At 39.1% G+C, this 22,668-nt stretch overlaps 1 protein-coding gene across 3 annotated transcripts in view; it reads right to left on the reverse strand.

The window, feature by feature from the left end:
- Positions 1–8,135: 8,135 nt before the first annotated feature.
- Positions 8,136–22,668, reverse strand: part of LOC118705891 (WT1 associated protein) — a 30,341-nt gene continuing 15,808 nt past the window's right edge. For 2 of the 3 annotated variants that reach the window (XM_036415017.2, XM_036415015.2), the window contains exons 5-8: positions 21,428–21,555; positions 16,981–17,159; positions 10,729–10,883; positions 8,136–9,364 (exon numbers count right to left, since the gene is read on the reverse strand). In XM_036415017.2, the coding sequence (XP_036270910.1) occupies positions 8,781–9,364; positions 10,729–10,883; positions 16,981–17,159; positions 21,428–21,555 (1,046 nt within the window). In that variant the 3' untranslated portion in view covers positions 8,136–8,780. Of the gene's footprint in view, positions 9,365–10,728; positions 10,884–15,963; positions 16,762–16,980; positions 17,160–21,427; positions 21,556–22,668 lie in introns of those variants that run through there. The other variant, XM_036415018.2, reaches the window with a different exon arrangement.

Raw genomic sequence — 22,668 nt, forward strand, 5'->3', positions numbered from 1 at the left:
TCCTCATTCCCATCGCGGTTAACTTGGCTCTCCTCTCTGCAGGCCCGGGGGAGGACTCTGCCTGCAGGTGGACACCATGTGCCTTTCTCACCAGACCACACCTTCAGGTGGGGCTGGCGTGTCTTAGTGTCCACAAGTTAAGAGGATTGCCTCCTCGCCTCGGGCTGACGCTGTGCACAATCTGAAGGAGAGAGCAAGTATAACAAGTCGGGTTACTCTTCTGGTTAAAACCTTTACCACTTTCTGTCTCCAATTGGGCGAAGTTTTAAAACTTCTAGAGCTCTGTAGGCACCTGAACACATGGCCTCCAACCTTTCCCAGCCCAGCTTCTGCTGTCTTCCCCTGGACACACCTCACTGCCTAATCCCCAAGAGGTCTCTCTCCAGCACATAGGACAGTTTTGGGTATGCAGTAGGGGCTTAATTAATGCTTATCAAGTCTTTTTTTAAAAATATATATATTTTATTGATTTTTTACAGAGAGAAAGAGAGAGGGATAGAAAGTTAGAAACATCGATGAGAGAGAGTTATCGATCAGCTGCCTCTTGCACACCCCCTACCGGGGATGTGCCCGCAACCACGGTACATGCCCTTGCCTGGAATCGAACCCGGGACCTTTCAGTCCACAGGCCGACACTCTATCCACTGAGCCAAACCGGTCCTGGCTCAAGTCTTAATGAATGTCCATTATTATAATCTAAAAGCTCTCACAATCCCCAGGGCAGCATGGGGCCCTAGATAGAGAGGTTAGATTCATCTACCAATAGGGAGATTTTCAAATACCACATCTGACAAGCTCAGGGGAGGGCAGGCACAAACTCAGAGTCCAGAGTAACTGCATAGGAGGTCTGAACGTAAAAGCTCCTGACTAAAAGCAGGTCGAGGAGAGATTTTACTTCTTTGACACAAGTCAGTCTACCTAAATGAGCTGTCTTGTGTTTCTACAATGTCAGATAACTCCTTGGAATATTGGAGTAAACCCTTTTCCAGACGTCTCAACTTACACTCACCACCCCAAAGCAGGAGGCCACACAACCCCTGATGGTTATCCTGTCCCCTCCACAGCCATCCCTATGCGCTTAACCGTTGATTGTTAACTATCCTGTACCACCGGTATAAAAGAGGTATTGTCTGTTTTGTTCTTTACTCTCAAGAGATTTCCCTGCTTTGCTTTCTCCTCAGTCCCTAATCTGCCAACAATGAATTTCATGTAACCCTCCTTTTGTCTCTTTCTTTGATTGTAATGTATAAAATAAGCTGCAAGACTGCCATTCCCTGGAGCATTTTCTCAGTCCTTTGAGATTTTACTGCCCAATGATTGTCAGTTTAGCTCAAAGAACCCTTGAAAATTCTCTACAGATCTGGACATTCCTTACCACACAAGTATTAATAGTTGAAGGTCATTAACTTCAATCAGCCATCAGTTGTCAATACAATACTCGCCAGGTTTGTTTGAGTAAAGGGTAAACACATGGGTGGGATGATCAGGACGCCTGGAAGTTCACCTCTTTCCACGAGTCCAAGATCCATTTACTCCATATAATTAGCCTTGGCCAATGGAAATTTGACCCAATGTTTACTCCCAAAATGGGGAGGCTGTCGAGAGTAGCTCTGGGAAAGAAGATAGATTCGCAGGTGATGGCACTGGTGTACGGCCTGGAAGTGCTGGACACACCTGTTGAGCATGAGTGGAGTCAGCTTTGAGGATATCTTTGAAGCCAAACCTAAAATCCACTCAAACCCTGATTGCAACCATGAAACAAATTTCCTCATTGTTTAAGCCAGCTTGAGGTCAGTAAGGTGCTGCTACAAGTAATTGAAAGCACCCTGCCCAAGCTGGTTTGGCTGAGTGGATAGAATTTTGGCCTTCGAACTGAAGGGTCCCAGGTTCGATTCCGGTCAAGGCCATGTTCCTTGGTTGTGGGCACATCCACAGTAGGGGGTGTGCAGGAGGCAGCTGATCAATGTTTCTCTCTCATAGATGTTTCTAACTCTATCCCTCTCCCTTCCTCTCTGTAAAAAAAATCAATAAAATATATTTTTTAAAAAATTGAAAGCATCTTGATTTATCCAGGCTGACTTCTTGGTAGAAAGTTGAGATTTTTAGATATTTGGTAATTCAAGGAGAAACAACCTAGCATGCTAGCAAGGAGGGTTTCCAGATACGCAGTGCAGCTGGTTGAGGACACTGGAGCAAGAGACTTGGTCAGAAGATTGTGGAGAGAAAATCTTGACAAGCCCAGGGAATCCTGAAAAACTTCTGAGTAGATTGAAAATTCATTTGGTCCTGGGAACCTACATCAAGACTTTGAGATCTGTGGATGAGTCAGATAAACCAGAGACGGTAGCCACAGCACAAGCCTCAGGTGTGGGCTGGTGGAGTGAAAAGCTTGAGTAACAGTGTTCTCCCAGGAGAAATGCCTGGGTCTAAGGTAGTGATGGAATCAGCAGTCCTCGCCAAGAACTCAGCAGCACCCTCTTCTGTCTGGCATGTGTTCCGTCCTGAAACACATGAGATTCCAAAGAATTTAGGAAACTTGTCCTGTGGCTTCCTACTCTGTTGTGTGTCCACTTACCTCTGGACACTCCTGTCTCCTCTGGCAGCTTACTTTGGCTGCTCCTTACTAGATTCCCCGAGGTTCTGACTTTGCACAGTTACTCCATGGCTGCAGTTATCACCCGAATGCTGACCGCTGAATCTCTCTCTAACCTAGTTGTTTCCTGAGTAAACAGGCCTTCTCCAGTAACATTTCCCATAAGCCCATCAAATTTAACACCTAAACCTCTCATTATATGCACCTCTTTCTTCTCTATCCAAAATGTCAGTGAGCACTGTAACTCTTCTGATAACCAATCTACCCTGTAGTACTCGGCGTAGGAAGGCTTCCTGGAGGAAGTGATGCTCCTTGGCATCTTTTTTTTTTTTTTTTTTTTTTTAATATATTTTATTGATTTTTTTACACTGAGGAAGGGAGAGGGATAGAGAGTTAGAAACATCAATCAGCTGCCTCCTGTACATGCCCCACTGGGGATGTGCCCGCAACCTAGGTACATGCCTTTGATCGGAATTGAACCTGGGACCTTTCAGTCCGCAGGCTGAAGCTCTATCCACTGAGCCAAGCCAGTTTTGGCTGCTCCTTGCATCTTAACTTTATTTCTGTTTATCATATGATATAATTCCTAATTCCATTCATCTCCTCTACTAGACTATATAAGCTTTGCAGGACAATCTTTACACAGCTTTAAGCACAGCTCCTAGCACATTACAGGCATTAAATATGAATGCTAATCTATTATTTATGCCCAGTAGCTAACATATCTGATAGGAATTTATTCTGGATGCAAGGGAAGTATTTACTTATTTCCCACCTGGGGATTCTGTTCAGAACCAACTTAAGAGCAAAAATTGAGAAGAAAATTGCTTGCTTTTATTGTGTGGTCACACAACATCTGGTCTGGCTCAGTGGATCAAGTCCTCATTAGTTGCTCATCAATCACCTACATAAAGCCAAGCATGGCCTGATGAGGACCAAAAATAATAGATGCATGAAGAAATAATTTTAAAAAGTACATGCCGGGACCGGTTTGGCTCAATGGATAGAGCGTCAGCTTGGGGACTGAAGGGTCCCGGGTTCGATTCCGGTCAGGGGCATGTACCTTGGTTGCGGGCATATCCCCAGTGGGGGGTGTGCAGGAGGCAGCTGATCGATGACTCTCTCTCATCGATGTTTCTAACTCTATCTCTCTCCCTTCCTCTCTGTATAAAATCAATAAAAAATATATTTAAAAAAAAAAAGTACATCCGGATCTAGGATCACACGCTACTTGGGCTGCTGAGCCACAGTCAGAGCCGTGCTCCTGAAGGGGCCTTGTAGCACTTCTTGGCGGTTTCACGAACAAGTCTGCGGAAAACAACGACAAGGACAAAAAACAGGGTTGCAAGAGTCCAGACCAGATTTTAGCAGAAGGCAGAACTCACCCGCCTCCCATGCGGAAAACTCTCCTTACTCTGAAGGGCCAGAGTTGGAAGTACACTCCTTAAAACGGGTTGCTCAATGCTCCCATGATGGTCCTGATCAAATATAATGGCATTACCTAGGGTTGTAAGAAGTATTAATTATAACTATGGACCTAAATGAACTCTCAAGAAAGTGTCAGCAGAGAAGAGCAGTAGGAATGACTGGGTACAGGGACAAATTGCTTAATGAGATATTGGAACATAGGAGAGAAAATTGTCAGAATGATGTCCTGATTGTTAGTTGCTTCAAATACAACTGAGAAGCCAAGAGAACTCACAACTAGTGAATCTAGTGAACCCTAGGTAACAAGCTGTTTTACATTTTTGTTCTCTTTTAAAAATATATATATTTTATTGCCGAAACTGGTTTGGCTCAGTGGATAGAGTGTCAGCCTGTGGACTGAAGGGTCCCAGGTTCTATTCTGGTCAAGGGCATGTACCTTGGTTGCGGGCACATCCCCAGTAGGGGGTGTGCAAGAGGCAGCTGATCAATGATTCTCTCTCATCAATGTTTCTCTCTCTCCCTTCCTCTCTGTTAAAAAAAAAAATTTATATATATATATATATACATATATATATATATATATATATATATATTATATGTGTGTGTGTGTGTGTGTGTGTGTGCACGTTTTAACAAAGAGGAAGGGATAGAGATAGAAACTGATGAGAATCATCGATCAGCTGCCTCTTGCATATATATACACATACATACATATATACATATACATATACATATACATATATATATATATATATATATTATTGATTTTTAACAGAGAGGAAGGGAGAGGGATAGTTAGAAACATCAATCAGTTGCCTCCTGCACCCCTCCCCACCTGTGCCCACAACTATTAATAAAATACATGCCCTTGACCGGAATTGAACCTGGGAACTTTCAGTCCACAGGCTGACACTCTATCCACTGAGCCAAACCGGTTAGGGCTACATTTTTGTTCTCACAAAACCTCCTAGAAGTAAACTGTGTCCACTAAACCTTATGTGAAGAGATGGTACCTGGGACAGCCTCAATGCCAGACTTTGGGGTAATGTTCTCATTCCTCTTGCACTGACAGCATTTCCTACAAGGACCAAGTTAAACCCCTCTAAGACTAACTCCTCTTACCTTAGCCAGCACCTTGAGCTACTTAAGATCTTTACAATTTGCATTTTCCCCATCATTGTTTTACCCTTTCATGTGATTGTTCCCAACTAAGATGAATTTTCAGCAGCTCAGGTCAATGTTCCTTTGCCCCTTTTTCTTTTTTTTTAAATTTTTAATTTTAATATATTTTATTGATTTTTAACAGAGAGGAAGGGAGAGAGATAGAGAGCTAGAAATGTCAATGAAAGAGAAACATCGGCTAGCTGCCTCTTGCACAGCCCCCACCGGGGATGTGCCCGCAACCAATGTACATGCCCCAGACCGGAATCGAACCTGGGACCTTTCAGTCCACAGACCTATGCTCTATCACTGAGCCAAACTGGCTTTGGCTTCTTCGCCCCTTTCAAGATATATGACGACACAGCGGCAAGTCTGGCCTCTTGTTATCAGATTGATTCAGCTTCCAGCTTCCAGGTGCTGTCCAGGGAGCTTTGATAGAACCCAGAGGGCAGCTCCAACTTACCAACCCCTGGGTAACTACTTAACCCTTCTAAGTCCATTTTCTATTCTGTAAAAGAGAATATCAAGTGCCTATTGCATCGGGTGGTGATGGCCATAATGCATATCAAATACCTGCCAGTTTGCAGCATGTATGTACTCAATAGATGTCCAAAAATATCAAGGCATTTATTACCTTCAACAATAATCTATAGTAATAAAAGCATAATATGCTAATTAGACTGGACATCCTTCCAGACGAAGCCGGGTCTGTGAGGGAAGCTGGTGCCGGCAGCTGGGGGAAGGAAGGCCTACTTTTACACGAATTTCATGCATTGGGCCTCTAGTATTAAAACTCTCTTACTTACTGTATCTTGCTTGGACTTCATCCAAGTTGGCCATCCTTAGAAATTAACTTTCTTTGGCAGACTTCATCAGGCTTCTGCCAAATTCTGGGTTTCTCCGTTCTCAAGACAGCTGAAGGATGCTGCGCACTCCTGCCTGCAAAGTAATGCACTTTTAACGAGAAAGTAACACAAGGGGCTGGCTTTTCTTTTACATCAAAGGAATAAAACCCACATAAAGCTACCGTATTTTTCGGACCATAAGACGCACTTTTTTCTCCCCAGAAGTGGGGGGGAAAAAGTCCCTGCGTCTTATGGTCCAAATATAGCCTACACATATACTTTTAAAAAAAAGTTTTTATTCTTGCCCGGCTCTGTGTGGTCTCTGTGTGCTTGCTTGGCTCTAAAATGGTTCTAAATGCTGCTGTTTACTTTACAGGGTTGATTACATGTGTTTATGACTGTGATGTTGGGTTTTAATGCACATAAAATATTTTAGGACACTATTTGTTTCAGAATCTTTTTTTCTTCATTTCCCTTCTCTAAAAACTGGTGCGTCTTATGGTCCGGTGCGTCTTATGGTCCGAAAAATGCGGTACTACCTTTTCTCTTTCAAGGGAAGCTAACCAGACCATAATTTACAATTCAGAATTGTTTGGCCAACGGAGATTGTCATCAGACCTGCAACCTCACTTTGGTAACAACAATGGCTCACATTGACTGAGCAGCCACGATGTGCTTGGCACTGTGGCAAGCACTTTCCCTTTATTGACTCATTAATGCCCTGTACAGAGAAAGTGAGCCACAGAGTAGTCTGCCCAAGCCACAAAGCAGATTAAGTGGTAAAGCCAGGTTTCAAACCTATTACCTCTAATGGTTTCTCTTGGCACGAATTGTAATTTACCACCATTATCAGTCATACCAACAAATAAGCATCCAGTTCCAGAAATGAAGAATGTTGACTTTACACAATCATAAGTCCTCTGTGCCCACGTTGTTCATTAATGCAGACCTGACACAAGCATGAAAATTGGTAATGACACATAATAGGTCTATAATAAATTTAGTCATAAAATTATATATATATTTTTATAAAATTATATTCTTTATATCATAGACCTTGATACTTAATGTTTAAAATAACAAAGCAGCCCGACTGGTGTGGCTCAGTGGTTGACATTGACCTATGAATCAGGAGATCATAGTTCCATTCCTGGTCAGGGCACATGCCCAGTTTTTGGGCTCAATCCCCAGTGTGGAGCGTTCAGGAGGCAGTTGATTGAAGATTTTCTCATCATTGATGTTTCTCTCTCCTTCCTTCTCTGAAATCAATAAAAATATATTAAAATAACAAAGCAAATGGCATCTTTCATATTAAAAACATTTTCTCCTTCATTCTAACACCCCAAAGTCTTAATATATATTATTAGCAAATGTGTTAATAATGTAAGTCAGTAGCATTTGTCCAATGTTTTTGAAACAAACATTAGTAATTACCTGAAATCATTTCACAAAAACAGTTTGCTTTTCAATTAAAACCAAGATTGACTATTTTCTTTATAATTTCTGTATTTTTGAATATTTTATAACACTTATTTACTTACTTTATATATTTTACTTTTTTATAGAGAGGGAGATGGAGAGCTAGAAACATCAATGAAAAATTTCAATCAGCTGCCTTCTGCACACCCCACCCCCTAGGTGTGCCCACAACCATGGCCTTGACCGGAATCGAACCTGGGACCCTTGAGTCTGCAGGCCGATGTTCTATCCAAGGAGCTAAACCGGCTACGGCTATAACATTTATTTTTACAAGTCAGGGAAAAAACTTAAAGTGTAGCCATAAACTCCAAGTTTATTTTTCAAAACAAGGAATATTTTATTTTTATTAAGATAGAGAGGGAGAAACAGTGATGTGAGAAACATGAGTGGCTGCCTCCCACACACACTACCACCAGGGATCGAGCCCAAAACCTGGGCATGTGCCCTGACCCGGAACCCAACCAGCAACCTGCCAGTGCATAAAACGGCGCTTCGCCAACTGACACATCAGCCAAGCACAAAGGCTTCAGTTTCACCTTGGTGATGGGATAATGAGTAAACATTAAGCAACTCAGGAACAATAAATAATAAGTGCTAAGCACACACACAGAACAAAATGAATGCAGGAGTTACAATAAAAATCTTTATTTAGGTTTGGTCAGTACAGGGAAGATATACTGGAGTCACAGAGCAATATGCATGAACAGGGTACAACAGTTCATAAAAACTGAGTAACTATGCACACAAATTCTTAAACATTCAGTCACCTAAAGAGAAAATGCAGATGTATGGTGGGGAAAAAAAAACTGTATCAAACACTGAAACTACCATAGGACTCCATCAATAAGTCCAACTTTTAGTGATAAAACTATGTACTGGGCAAACTTGGCAGTCAGAAACCCACATCTATTCTAACAAGTCTGCATGGTGCATAAGCATAGTAACAGCATGAGTAAGAATGCCCTACACAGCACAGGTTCTAGAGAGACACAGATTTACACAGACATCATTGTGTTATACTTTAAGGAAAGAGTTTCATTTACAACTTCACATGAACTCATATAAAAATAACCTGACCTTACACAAATGTCCTTTTAGCAACAAAGTAATTAACTGTTACAATTTCCAAAGTGGCAGAGGTATTGAAGCAAAGAAAAACAAAACAAAACACACCCACCAAAAAAAGGCAAATTGTGACAAAAGTATGCATTAATTTTCTGATAGCATCCTCTCCCAAATTAAATGACACTGTATAAAAATTTGCTGGAAAAATATTACAAAACTGAGCCCTGTACATTTACACTCGAGTCCAAGCCATTCTGAATGTGGCGGGAACCCGCAGTTCGGTTACCTTTCCCACTCACGGTTTTCTCCTCTGGAGGGTCCTGGTTGGAGTCTGTGTCATTTAAGTGGTGTGTGAGCGAGTTCTCACTGCCCGTGGGAGAGTCTACGCTTTCATACCCCGCACTGAGTTGGTTTACGTAACTACTACCTCCTTTGCCAGTTCTCTCCTCTGAGCTGTTGGAGGCCTTATTACCATTCCCTGGAGAAGGAGGAAAGCCATCTTCAGAGGTGTCCCCCTCCCTGTGACATCCAGACCCAGACGTCCTCGGCCGGGAGGCGCTGCCATTGCTTGGTCCGTTGGCCAGCCGACTGCAATCTTTACCTGGGGCCTCAGCCTGTCCTACAGGCTCTGAAGATGTAGTCCTGCTGGTGCTTGGGGCTGGGGCTTGAGACTGCTGCTGTTGGTACTGAGCCAACTGCTGGCGTGTCTCCTTCAGTTGCTGCTGAAGAACTAGAATGGTACTCTGCATACCCTCTACCTCTTCGTCAAGTTGAATGATGAAGTCATTCAGTTCTGTGCAAAGGAGAGTCAAACCTACTTTAATATCGCTTATAGCATATTTTTAAATACTTCAATTCTAAAATTGACTTTTTAAATTTTGCTTGGAATTTTAAAACAGCCATTCAAGAATGAGGTTTGTTTGTTGTTTTTTTGGGGGTGGGGCAGAGAATAAATGATTAAACTATATACATTAAAGCAATCAAGTTTGAATTGATTCACATCACCTAGCTATATACACTGATTACAGCCCACAACATCTGCTTCAGGTCTCCAGGATCAGGGAATGTCTGGCTCACGGGCCAGAAAGGGCCATGAAATCATTTCGTCAGACCCTGTCAAGGCACTGGAGAGGTAATTAACTGTGTGACCACACATAGCAGGCTCATTTTTAAGTTGGGAATTTTGGCCCATAAATGATGTTATAAATAGACAAATGGCAGTTGGCAGAGAAGGTTCCCCACCCTTGGTTTAACAGTGGGCCCACACGCCTGGTCCTCTTATCCATCGTCTTAGCAAGTGATTATTTTCAGCTACACAGTGGGGTGAGCCCCTAGGGAGCAGGGTGGTCCTCGACTCTAACACTCCAAAGAGGCCTAGGCTGAAAGGAAGGGACCATTCCACATTAAAAATCAAAACAAAACAACCCAACAGAGAAAATAACTCTTGAAAATTTATGAATACAATGTGCATTAGGATCTAAAAGCTTTTGTGGAAGAAGTTCTCACTACTATACAAAATCTCAGATATACTGTGTTTACAAATAAGAACTATCACTTTGAAAAGGTAGTGTTAAAGATATTTGACTACAGATAGTTGCAATTAACTCTCAGATATATTAATAATTTTCAAAGTTTAGATATTTGCCTTACTATTAATCTTCCTCATAAAGAGGAAAAACGGCTATATACTGGCCCCAAAAAAGGATGGAGTTGACAAGTTTGGTTTGCCTTAGCAAATTTAAATATGACTTATAGAACCTTTACAGGTACAATCCATCATACACTTTTAGATCACTTGAAGTAGACAAATAACAAGATTTACAATTAGAGAAATTGGTTAAATAAAAATATTCTCCTTTGAAAGCACTGATTATAAATTTGTAGATTTGTGTAATGCCTTAGTAATGTAATAGCCTTTCTCTTTTACCAAATTCCACCCTGAAAAATAAAAACTTATGAAATTTACACAATCAGGAGTGAGGAGAAAACCACTACAATTAAATGGCTTTGTTTGCTAACTAACTAGATGTTTCATTCATAATTTTATAGAACCATTGGCCAGAGATTACCATGTAAAGAACCTAATCTGTAATATTCATGCCTGGCATTTTTTAAAGCCTGTGCAACATTAACCAAGCTTTTCAAAAAACCCCTTACCATCCTGACTGCTTTTAAGCTCCTCACTATATTTCTTCTGTAAAGCCAACTCTGCTTCAAGTTGTGCAATACGTCCCTGGGACAGCTGCCTTCCAAGCTCTTGATTCTCCTGGATTAGCATTCGACACTTCGCCATTAACTTTTTGCCTGTTTGGCTGCAAAGGAAAGAGCCATCCATCACAAAATGAAGACAAAACGGTCTACAACCTTCTTTGCTTGCAATTAGTATGCAATTCAGGTAACAGGTACAGAACATAACTATGTTACAGCATGTGCCTCCCTGTGAGTACCATCTTCTTCTCTTGAACACATCCATCTTCTGCATTTCAGTATTCTGCCAATTCAGCAGCAAAAATACACCCTAAACCAAAAGTTCCCAAATGGCCACTTTTTATTGCTATTACTTGAATAACTCTGAAATATACTTATTCCAAATTATCATTTAAAATAGAAACAGGCCAGTGAATTAACACACATCTTAAATATGCCAATATTAATAAAACACTAAGGTACTTAGTTTAAAAATAAATGCAACACCACAAATGTACAATTCTTTAAAATAATATATGAAAATCAGTACCTATAAATGTAAATGCGAGTATATTTATTCTTGCCAGAACAGTATTTAATAAGGATGCCTCTTAATAGGCAGTTTTCCTAGGAATGTTTATTACATTAATGGAGGCATGTTCAGTAATTGTTTTTAAAGAAGTTTTTAAAAATAGAGGCTTGAGACTATTCATATTCATCAATCCCTCATTTAACTTTTTTATAGGATATAGTTTTGAGTTATCTTACAATATGACAATAAGATTTAATAATTTAATATTGATATGTGGTTAAGATTTTCTTGATATTATAAAAGATTGTCCTTAGGACACAAAAATAAGACTTATCACAAATAATACAAATATTTGCCAAATTAGGGTGTATACTTTCACAAATTAGTTACCAAGTGCTAATGAAACATACTATAGAGCCTACATGCAAATATACAGCAATTATAAAAAATGCAATCAATAGTTCTATCTAAATAAAATTTTACTGTTTTTTGCTTCAACAATCACAATAGAAATAATGACTTTTAAAGGGATCTGATTTAAATAGATAATCATATATATTACCTTTGAGCCCTAGATATGAAGTTTGATATTGTTATAATGGCATTTAGTTTAGAATGACCTCACTGGCTTAAAAAAATATATATTTTCTGCTGACACTTTGTGTTTATTTACTTTAAAAATATATTTTATTGATTTTTTACAGAGAGGAAGGGAGAGATAAGTTAGAAATGTCGATGAGAGAGAAATATCGACCAGCTGCCTTGGTGGGGGTGTGCCCGCAACCAATGTACATGCCCTGGACCGGAATCGAACCCGGGACCTTTCAGTCCGCAGACCGGTTTTGGCGATTTTTTTTTTAAAGATTATTATTATTTAAAAAAAATATATTTTATTGATTTTGTACAGAGAGGAAAGGAGAGAGATAGAGCGTTAGAAACATCGATGAGAGAGTGTCATCGATCAGCCGCCTCTTGCACACCCCCTACTGGGGATATGCCCGCAACCAAGGTACATGCCCTTGACCGGAATCGAACCCGGGACCCTTCAGTCCCCAAGCCGACGCTCTATCCATTGAGCCAAACCGGTCTCGGCCGGTTTTGGCGATTTTTAAAAAATATATTTTATTGATTTTTTACAGAGAGGAAGAGAGAGGAATAGAGTTAGACACATCAATGAGAGAGAATCATCTATCAGATGCCTCCTGCACACCCCCTACAGGGGATGTGCCTGCAACCAAGGTACATGCCCTTGAACAGAATCAAACCTGGGACCTTTCAGTCTGCAGGCTGATGCTCTATCCACTGAGCCAAACCGATTTTGGCTGTGTTTATTCTTTTAGCGAGGTTCCTACCGCGACTCCCACCCCCCAATATATTTAAGAACGCATCTAATTTTATTAAGCCTTAGGACTTTTAAATGGGAGTAGTTCTTTCTTTGACTCTTGCAAGATTCTTTTACTGAGAGCACTTGTTCTAACCAATCATCCTTATGCAAACCTGTGGTGAAGTACAGCTTGGGTTACCACTGGCTCCAAGAGCCCCAGGTGGAAGCAGTGAGTCAAGTCAGCACTGTAGTGAAGGTTTATTAGCTACCCTTCCTGTTTGTTGCTGCTGTTGCTACAGATCGCTCCCATTTCCCCTGAGCAGACTTGGGCCTCCACTGAACAAGTATCTAGAAATCAAAAGAGGAATGAAGAAACAGGCAGCACTGTCAACCATGCTGATGCTCCTTCCTCCCACTTTGTTGCCATGCTCCCACTTTTTCTTGCTAAGTTATGTAACCTCAGTGTTTTCCAACTAACCTGAAAAATTTTATATAGACTGAACAAAGGTTAGAAAAAAACTAAAATCAATAATTGTGAGATGACTTACTCTCACAAAGTAGCACAAATTCTAATGCAAAAATATTTCATTTATGAAGTCATACCTTTACATAAACAAATGCCTGCTCTAAGATAATATGATCACTTCTAAAATTAATGATTACTGCCGGGACCGGTTTGGCTCAGTGGATAGAGCGTCGGCCTGCAGACTGAAAGGTCCCGGGTTCAATTCCGGTCAAGGGCATGTACCTTGGTTGCGGGCACAACCCCTGTGGGGGGGTGTGCAAGAGGTGGCTGGTTGATGTTTCTCCCATCGACGTTTCTAACTCTCTGTCCTTCTCAATTCCTCTCTATGTAAAATCAATAAAATATATTTTTTTAAAAAATAAAATAAAATTAATTACTGTCCTGACTGGTTTGGTTCAGTGAATAGTGCACTGGCCTGCAACTGAAAGGTCCCAGGTTCGATTCTGGTCAAGGGCATGTACCTTGGTCATGGGCACATCCCCAGTACGGGGTGTGCAGGAGGCAGCTGATCGATGTTTCTCTCTCATCGATGTTTCTATCTTTCTCCCCTTCCTTTCTGAAATAAATAAATAAATAAATAAATAAATAAATAAAAAAAATCAATAAAATATATTTTTAAAAGTATATTTAAAAAATAAAATGGTTACTAAAATAAATTTTAAAAAAAATATATTTTATTGATTTTGTACAGAGAGGAAGGGAGAGAGAGAGTTAGAAACATCGATGAGAGAGTCATCAATCAGCTGCCTCTTGCACACCCCCTATTGGGGATGTGCCCGCAACCAAGGTACATGCCCTTGACCGGAATCGAACCCGGGACCTTTCAGTCCCCAAGCCGACGCTCTATCCATTGAGCCAAACCGGTTTTGGCTAAAATAAATCTTAAGAGAACTGTTCTTCTTTAAACATTCTATAACTTTGTTATTTTACTAATTATGCTATTTAAAATTTGTGTTGTGTTCATTATATCACAAAAACATAAGAATTTAATTATAAGTAACTGTTTCTGGAATAATATTTAACTACAAAAAAAAAAAAAATCCAAGCCATTCCAAAATTAAATAATTCACAAAGAAAATATAATAGGAATTAATTTCATCGAAAAAACTTATAGAAAACAAAAAACCAAAAACCTTATACAAAAGAATGGACACTGTATATTGCTTTGTTATTAAGGGAGCCAGGATATCTTGGAGAGCTGTACACAGTTATCTAAATGGTTAACTGAAAACTGAATACTGCCAAAATACTGAAACACACCCCTCTTAATATTTTAAGACATATGCATAAAATATTTTACCTACAGTGGACAAAGTAATTGAGAGAAGTTCTCTCAAAATGAAAAAAATAGGAAAAAAACAAAACAAAAAAACCACAACAAAATCAAAATCACAACCTGTTCTATTTTAATTATTCTTGATATGGTATTGATTATGACTATTTGTTTGAAGTTAATGATGTACTTATAAATAGTATCTAGAATACGCTGGCTCACAGCCTATTTTTTCAGATAATAAAAATCCATTTATAGGTGATTAAAATACACTAATACAATGGAAATATTACATAACCATTAAATATCAAGCTACATGAACTAAAAAATAAAAAAAAATGCCCAAGAAATGAAGTGGAGAACAAAGCAAAGCAGCCAATCATCTGTAGCATGTTCACATTTGTTTAAAACCAATATATGCGATGACTTTATATGCATAGCAATTATCTTCATAATACCCAAGGAATTTAACAGTGGTTACTGCTCCTGGAGAATAGAATGGGGAAGGGCAAGGTCACATCCAGGAGTGACTCTCACTTTTCGTCTTCACTTTTCTTCATTCCTTTTCAACTTTATTCATGAGCATGTATTATCTTATCAATTAAAAAACTTTTAACAGCAAGAAGAAAAAACCCACAGACCCCAAACTGACTGTTACCTAAATGCAAAGAAAGATGCTGGCTATATTTAAGTACATGTTAATTATACATTTTATAAATTATTTCTTGACCTACTAAAAATACTTAGGTCATTTCTACTATGATCTTAAATGGCATAAAATACTGTATATACAAAAGCCTTAATGTGGGCACAATAAGCTAATTTCAAACAGATTTGGTTACTTACCCTCTAACCCCCACTAAAAATGAGAATCTTTGAAGCCGATTTCTTGCTGTAAAGTCACACAACAAACCACTTCTTAAACCCACCCTCTGCCCCACAATCAGTTCCCTAAAGCATAAACATACATGATACTTACAATTGATTTGAATGATTAAGAGAGAACTTAAGTCACCTTTGTTAAAATTGCACTTAAACGTTGGGACAATCTGGAACATTTATCTTCACTCATCTTAGACTCCATTATCACCAAGAGAAAATTCGAATTGGTGACTTATAGAATGATCTGAAGAAAAAAATTCACCTCCAGGACTGGATGGAAGCATGAAGAAAATGCCTCATTTATCTAAATGATCAAATGAACTTGCTGGAAATAATCACTATACCTTCTTTTTTCAATTCACAAAATGTCTCACTTAGGCCAGCCCACAGTTCCCATACATATTTCCCCAATCTTCTGACAGGCACCTGTGAAGCTGTCCCACAGGAATTTCTACTTCAATATCCTGGGACAAGGCATCAAAAAGTAACAAGTGTCAAGTCTCCTTGTCTCTTTTGGTACCAGCTGGAACAGAGGCAGCCTTTCCTTTCCTTCGAGAGCACAGCAACACTTCCCCAAAATCAATCTGCTCTCCACAGACCCCAAAATCAAAATGTTAAAATTACAACAAAATTATCATAGTATTCCTTGAACTTTAAAAAAACAACTATTAAAGGCACATTTAATTTAATATCAAGAGTGCGATACAAAAGGCCCAAAATACAATGAAGGAACACATTCCCCCATTAACACCAATGACAAAGCTCTTTCAACATGTGCCTGTTGAATGAAATGGGGATTTAATAAATTTCACTACTAAAAAATAATGCAGTGAGTCTCATCACAGCCAATATCCTTATACAATCTAGTTGTGAAATGAATGTTTATAATGCTTCAAACAGTTTAAATCTGAAGTTTGATACCACACCTTCATGTTTGTACAGTCCTCAGATTATCTACAGTATTAGCAGCCATTCAAAGAACAGACCATTGATTCAAACCACATTGATTTCAGGCTCAATCAATAGAGAGCGCCAAACAAAATGGTCAAATATATGAACTACTTGTACTGATCTCTATTAAGTAGTTTCTTAGCAAGTAAACCCTTGAAATGCAAAATTCACCTCATTTAAGTTTTGACCAAGAAGTTCAACAACAATCATGAAGTCCACAGTCTTATAGGCAAAACTGATATACAGTGTCTCTAAGTCACTATGCTCAAGGTTAAGAGCGATGCATATTCCATTTTACATTTTACTGGAATTTTACATGTTCAATTCATGATTTTAAATCTCTAGGTTTTCATTCCTCCAAACTGTCTGAAGACACAGTGTGCCACAGACTTAAGACTTCTGTTTCTCCCTCTATTTTCTTCAAACAGAAACATTTCTCAAGTGTCTACATGTCCTAGAAGGGGAATTTTTCGAAGGTGGCCACTTCTTCGGAATAGTCCGACGCCATCAGGCCTCTGAAGCAAGGGGAGGGGGAAGAGAAAAAAGCTGAAACACAAGGGTCATCTGGTAAGTTTTACATTAGCCATTACAAGCTGGATAGTATAAGAAATGTGGCTTTTTTGGCTCAAAAAGTCTGAGTCTTGGTGTGGAAACGAGTACTTGGCTGTCTCACCACAGCTTTCTCGCAGTGGGACTGTCAGGGAAGTCTTGACTGGGGAGTATGATTTGTTTACCTATCAGGCGTAAACTTCCAGGCACTCAGTTCATTTTGGGCTTGTTCCAGTTTGTCTTTAGTCTGTTCCAGTTCACCTTTCATTTTTAGGAAAAACAAGTTGATCGCGGGGTCCACCATTGTTGATCTCAGTTGGGCGACACTGGGCTGCTGGACTTGCTTGAGGTACTGGATTTGAGTCTGTGCAAAGCAAAAGAAACAGTTACTGCCAAATCAAAGGAGACAGACATAAGAAGGTGGGCTAAAATCCATTTCATTCGCTGTATTTGCCAACTTGCTTATTAAAACACTCCCTCTTGATCTTAAAATCCTCTAAAGTAAAAATTAAAAACAACTATTTAAGGTTATCTTTAAATTAAGGATATTTAAGGAATTAAGGCCATTTGATTGCATTTCCATATTTGGAACCTTTAAATAAAGAGGCTACATCTTACTTTGCAACCAAAACAATACAAAAAAAAAGAAAGAAAATCTATTATATTTATTAAAAATTCTAGCAATCACTGGAAAAAAAGCCAAGTTTAAAATATTAATTATATAACATTATAGTACTTTACTCAAATTTGTGGCTTGGGAGTTACACACTTGCATTTCTAGATTAAAAAACATGTAGTATTTATATTTACATGAGTTGGCATTACTTTATAAACAGCATTTTAAGCCAAAAGAAATTCTATGATTATTTTGTCCCTTTGGAGTAGATTTGAATCACAGAATTCAAATCTGGAAGGTGACTGACCTAGTCCAAACTGCTTACTTCTGAGAAATTAAATAAACCAAGTGTCCACGAATACAGTTATTTCAGTGCTGGAACTGGGACCAGAATTGTAGCTCTCAAGCCTCCTGATCCCGACCGAGGGCTTTTCCTACCACAGCAGAACTCCCCTACTCACACACGAAACCTTCCTTTTCTCTCAGGTGTACTTTTTACTATCACCTTAAAAATACCTTTTTAAAACATGAAATACAGTTTATTGGCTTTAAATACATCACTTGCTTCACACCCAAAGAAGATATGGTTCAAGATCTTGCTCCACACTAAAGCTTAAATAAGATCTAGGTTAACATTTCATAAGTAGCTAATTTCTATAATAAATTTAGTAAAAGTCAAAAATATACTGAATGGATTTGGGATACATTTAATTACTATTTCATTGAGCTACCAGAACTAAATTTTACTTAACTCAAAGAGATTTAGTAACTCATTAAAAAAATTTTTTAAATTAATTTTGTAGAGGAAGGATGAGGAAGAGTGATAGAAACATCAATGATGAGAGAGAATCATTGATCGGTTGCCTCCTGCATGGTCCCTACTGGGATCAAGCCTGTAATCCGGACAATGTGCTCTTGACCAAAATCAATCCCAGGACCCTTTAGTCTGCAGACCAACGCTCTATCCACTTAGCCAAACTGGCTAGGGCTTAAGTAACTAATTTTAAACAAGAAAATACAACTATTTATTCAATGTAAGGCCAGTTGCTAAGACAATTTAATAGGAATAAAGCATGCCATACAGTACATATCAATACTACTACCACGAAAGAAAACACTGCCTCTCCAACACCAACATAGTTGCTATTTAGATGTACACAGTGAACTGCATCTGCCACATTAACCTTGACCTTTCCCTCTTTTTGTTCCTGCTGCCTTTTCTGTAAAACTTCCCTCTGTATTCTAACCAAAAGAACACAGGTGTGAGTTGCTCAGCAGGCCCGTGCAGGGGAAAGCTGTAAAAAATGTGGCTGGGAAGGTTAGATTCTAGTCAAGATAACCTTAAAATCTAGGTTGAAAAGACAAAAGATTGATGTGGCATCAACAAAGGCTTGATCAGACATGATACGTTCAACTGCCAGTGTATATATAATAGCTGAAGAATCACAAAGATGAGTCAGTAGCACATATTGTCTAAAGCAGTGGTCGCCAAACGGTGGTCCGAGGACCACTGGTGGTATGCAAGGTCCGAAAGGTTGGCGTCTGCTGGCCTAAAGCAAGCAGTGAGATGTACCTGAACTAGGATAACAAGAGGAGGACTCCAGCCGAAACCGGTTTGGCTCAGTGGTAGAGCGTTGGTTTGCGGACTGAAAGGTCCCAGGTTCGATTCCGATCAAGGGCATGTACATTGGTTGCGGGCACATCCTTGGTAGGGGGTGTGCAAGAGGCAGCTGGTCGATGTTTCTCTCTCGTCGACGTTTCTAGCTCTCTTATCCCTCTCTCCTCCTCTCTAAAAAAAAATCAATAAAATATATATTAAAAAAAAAAAAAAAAAAAAAAAAAAAAAAAAAAGAGGACTCCAGAAGAGACAGTTCAAAACACACAACTATCCATTCTTACCCATCTATAGGTATTAGCCCTGGGAGGTAAGATTCATCCTTTGCATGCATAAGCATCTTAACACAATGCCATGCAAACAGGAAGAACTAACACTATTAAATGAGTAAATGGTAGAATCTAGAATCCTAACTATCAGAAAAAAGGAATCAGGGGTCCTCAAACCTTTTAAAGTGGGGGCCAGATCACGGTCCCTCAGAGAGCTGGAGGGCCGGACTATATGAACTACTAATTCCTACTGTAACACCTCGGCTGCGCTCACTGCCCAAAAAACCTGGCGGGCCGGATCAGACTCCTCTGCGGGCCGCATGTGGCCTGTGGGCCGTAGTTTGAAGACCCCTGGATTAAATGGTTTTGAGACTGGGCTACTGAGATGCACTGCCCATGCCATTAGACATGAAAATCATAAGAGAAAAAAATTTTTTGTTGGAGGGATGGGTGTTACATAGGAAGAAAAACAATAACATTCAAACTATTGGTGAGATTTCTTGGAACCAATGGCCAAAGATGAGAATGGTTAATAGTTGAAAATATAGAAAGTGAAGATATGTGAGTACTGAAAAAAAGAGAATTTATTAATGCATTAGTCAGTGACCTTATGGGGGGAGTGCGGGGATCAGTGGTAGTGAAGATGGAAACAAAAGGAGAAAAAGTGATGAGAAGGTAGAGAAAATGACAAAGGCTACTGTTTTCTTAAGCAAAGTGACAAGTGAAGAATCATTTTGAAAAAGTCAAGAAAGAGGGACAAGAGACTTTTGTGGAAATGTAGACAGTCTGCATAGGAAGTAAAAGAATGAGAGAAGAGCCAAAACCGGTTTGGCTCAGTGGTAGAGCGTCGGTCTGCGGACTGAAGGGTCCCAGGTTAGATTCTGGTCAAGGGCATGTACATTGGTTGCGGGCACATCTCCAGTGGGGGGTGTGCAGGAGGCAGCTGGTCGATGTTTCTCTCTCATCGACGTTTCTAGCTCTCCCTCTCTCCTCTCTGTAAAAAAAATCAATAAAATATATTTAAAAAAAAAGAAAAGAAAAAAAGAGAAGAAACAGGAATAGAACTGTGTCCCAACATTAGTCCCCAGTGAACAGAATATTGCCTAAAAATTAGATTTAAAGAGCGAAACATCAATCAGCTGCCTCCTGCACACTCCCTACTGGGTATATGCCAGCAACCAAGGTTCATACCCTTGACAGGAATCAAACCAGGGACCCTGGGGTCCGCAGGCCGATGCTCTATCCACTGAGCTAAATTGGTTAGAGCATATATTAGATTTTTATAAATGTGTCGAGTGGAGATTACACAAAATGATTCAAGAAAAGTTCAGGTTTTAAAATCAGAAACAGTGACAGAGCTCCTCTACTTAGTATAACTTAAATATACTAACATCAAATTAAAAAAAAGGCTAATACTGTGGAAGACAGCATAAAATTGAATCTAAATTGAACCACAACTAAACCATCAAATATGTCATTACATTTTAGATCTATGTAGACATGATACAAATGAAAGCTTAATAAAAAAAAATGTGGTTTAAGTTGCTGATACTAAGAAAAATAGTCCACACATTTAGGGGTAAAGAGCACAGAGAAGAAACTAATCAGATGGTTGATTCTTTTAAAAAAGATATACATTTTTACTGATTTCAGGGAGGAAGGGAGCGAGAAACATAAGTGATGAAAAAGAATCATGGATTGGCTGCCTCCTGCATGCCCCCTTGGGGAACAAGCCTGTACCCTGACTGGGAATCAAATCATGACCTTCTGATTCACAGAACATGCCCAACCACTGAGTCACTTCAACTGGGCCACTGGTTGATTCTTGTATGTGTGCCGAGCGGGGAAGAAATGCATGTATTGGGATGACGCTCTAGCCAATGTTGACGAGCTACCTGGCCAGAGCACAAAACCTAATCTTAAATCCAATGATGATAGGCTGTCTACTGAAAATTTACATCTAGCTATTTATATCTCAAAACATATCTATTTTTATTTATAAATTTATATAATAATTTTTATTTATAAATTTATAATTATTAAGTATATACAATTAGCTGAATACTAATTAACACATGTAATGTGGACTAAAAACCAATTCCTCAAAGAGTTGAAACATTTGAAACACTTACAGTACACTCTTGCATCTCTTGCTCCTTGGTTGCTAGTCGCATTACGAGGATGTTTTCCCTTCGTGCAGACTCTTGCTGTTGCTGCTTTAGTTTTTCTTCTGACTCCCTTAAGCCAGTTACATCATTAGCTGATAATTTAAAAAAAATATTTTTCAGAACATTATAAAATACAATTTCAAAACCAAACAGAACTAATGAAATGAAAGTTGTGACTGCCTTTGTCAAGGATAATAAAAACCAGGGTAAAAAAATTCATCAAGTCTTTAGTTTCTCTCTTAACTCCTTTGAGAACAAGGAAGCTCATTCCCAAGCACAAAAGTGCTTTTTAAGAAGGCAATGGTGTGATAGTGTGGTCCAAAGCCATCTAATATTAGATGGAATTACATTGTTACAGTCTAAGCTGTTTTAACTTAACACAGGAAACTTCATTATTTGCATCTGCTTATATTATACATTATTCACAGAGCCCTAGTTAGGATTGATTTTAACCTATTTGATATAACAAACATGTTTATAAATGCATGGACAATTATTATATTAAGTTTTCATAATGTTCATAACGTCTATGGATTATAAAATAGTTTTAACATAACTGAAATTTTAGGATACTAAACTTTCTGGGCTTGGAAAACAATATTAGTTTTTTTCTTTTTAATATTTTTAAATAGATTTTAGAGAGACAGGAAGGGAGGAGAAAGAAACATTAATATGATGAGAAAGAATCATTGAATGGCTACCTCCTGTAAGTCTCCTACTGGGGATCAACCCCGATACCTGGGTATGTATTCAGACAGTGATCTCTTAGTTCATGGGTTGACATTCAACCACTGAGCCATACCAATTGGGCATAATATTGGTTTCTGTACTCATAAATAGTATGTTACTCTCAATGAAAAGTGACAGACTAAAAATGTTCGATATTACAAACTTTGTTGGTACCGTATTTTTCGGACCATAAGACGCTCCGGACCATAAGATGCACCAGTTTTTAGAGAAGGGAAATGAAGAAAAAAAGATTCTGAAACAAATAGTGTCCTAAAATATTTTATGTGCATTAAAACCCAACATCACAGTCATAAACACATGTAATCAACCCTGTAAAGCACATGTGTCAAACACAAGGCCCGCGGGCCAAATCCGTCCCGCCAGGCCTTGCAATGTGGCCCGCACCGCGCTGTCATCACTGCACTCCGCTGCGTTTCCATCACAATGACAGTTTATGACTGTTCAGTAAACCATTC

The sequence above is a fragment of the Pipistrellus kuhlii genome, unplaced genomic scaffold (assembly GCF_014108245.1).
Source record: "Pipistrellus kuhlii isolate mPipKuh1 unplaced genomic scaffold, mPipKuh1.p scaffold_m20_p_5, whole genome shotgun sequence".
NCBI classification, from domain to species: Eukaryota; Metazoa; Chordata; class Mammalia; order Chiroptera; family Vespertilionidae; genus Pipistrellus; species Pipistrellus kuhlii.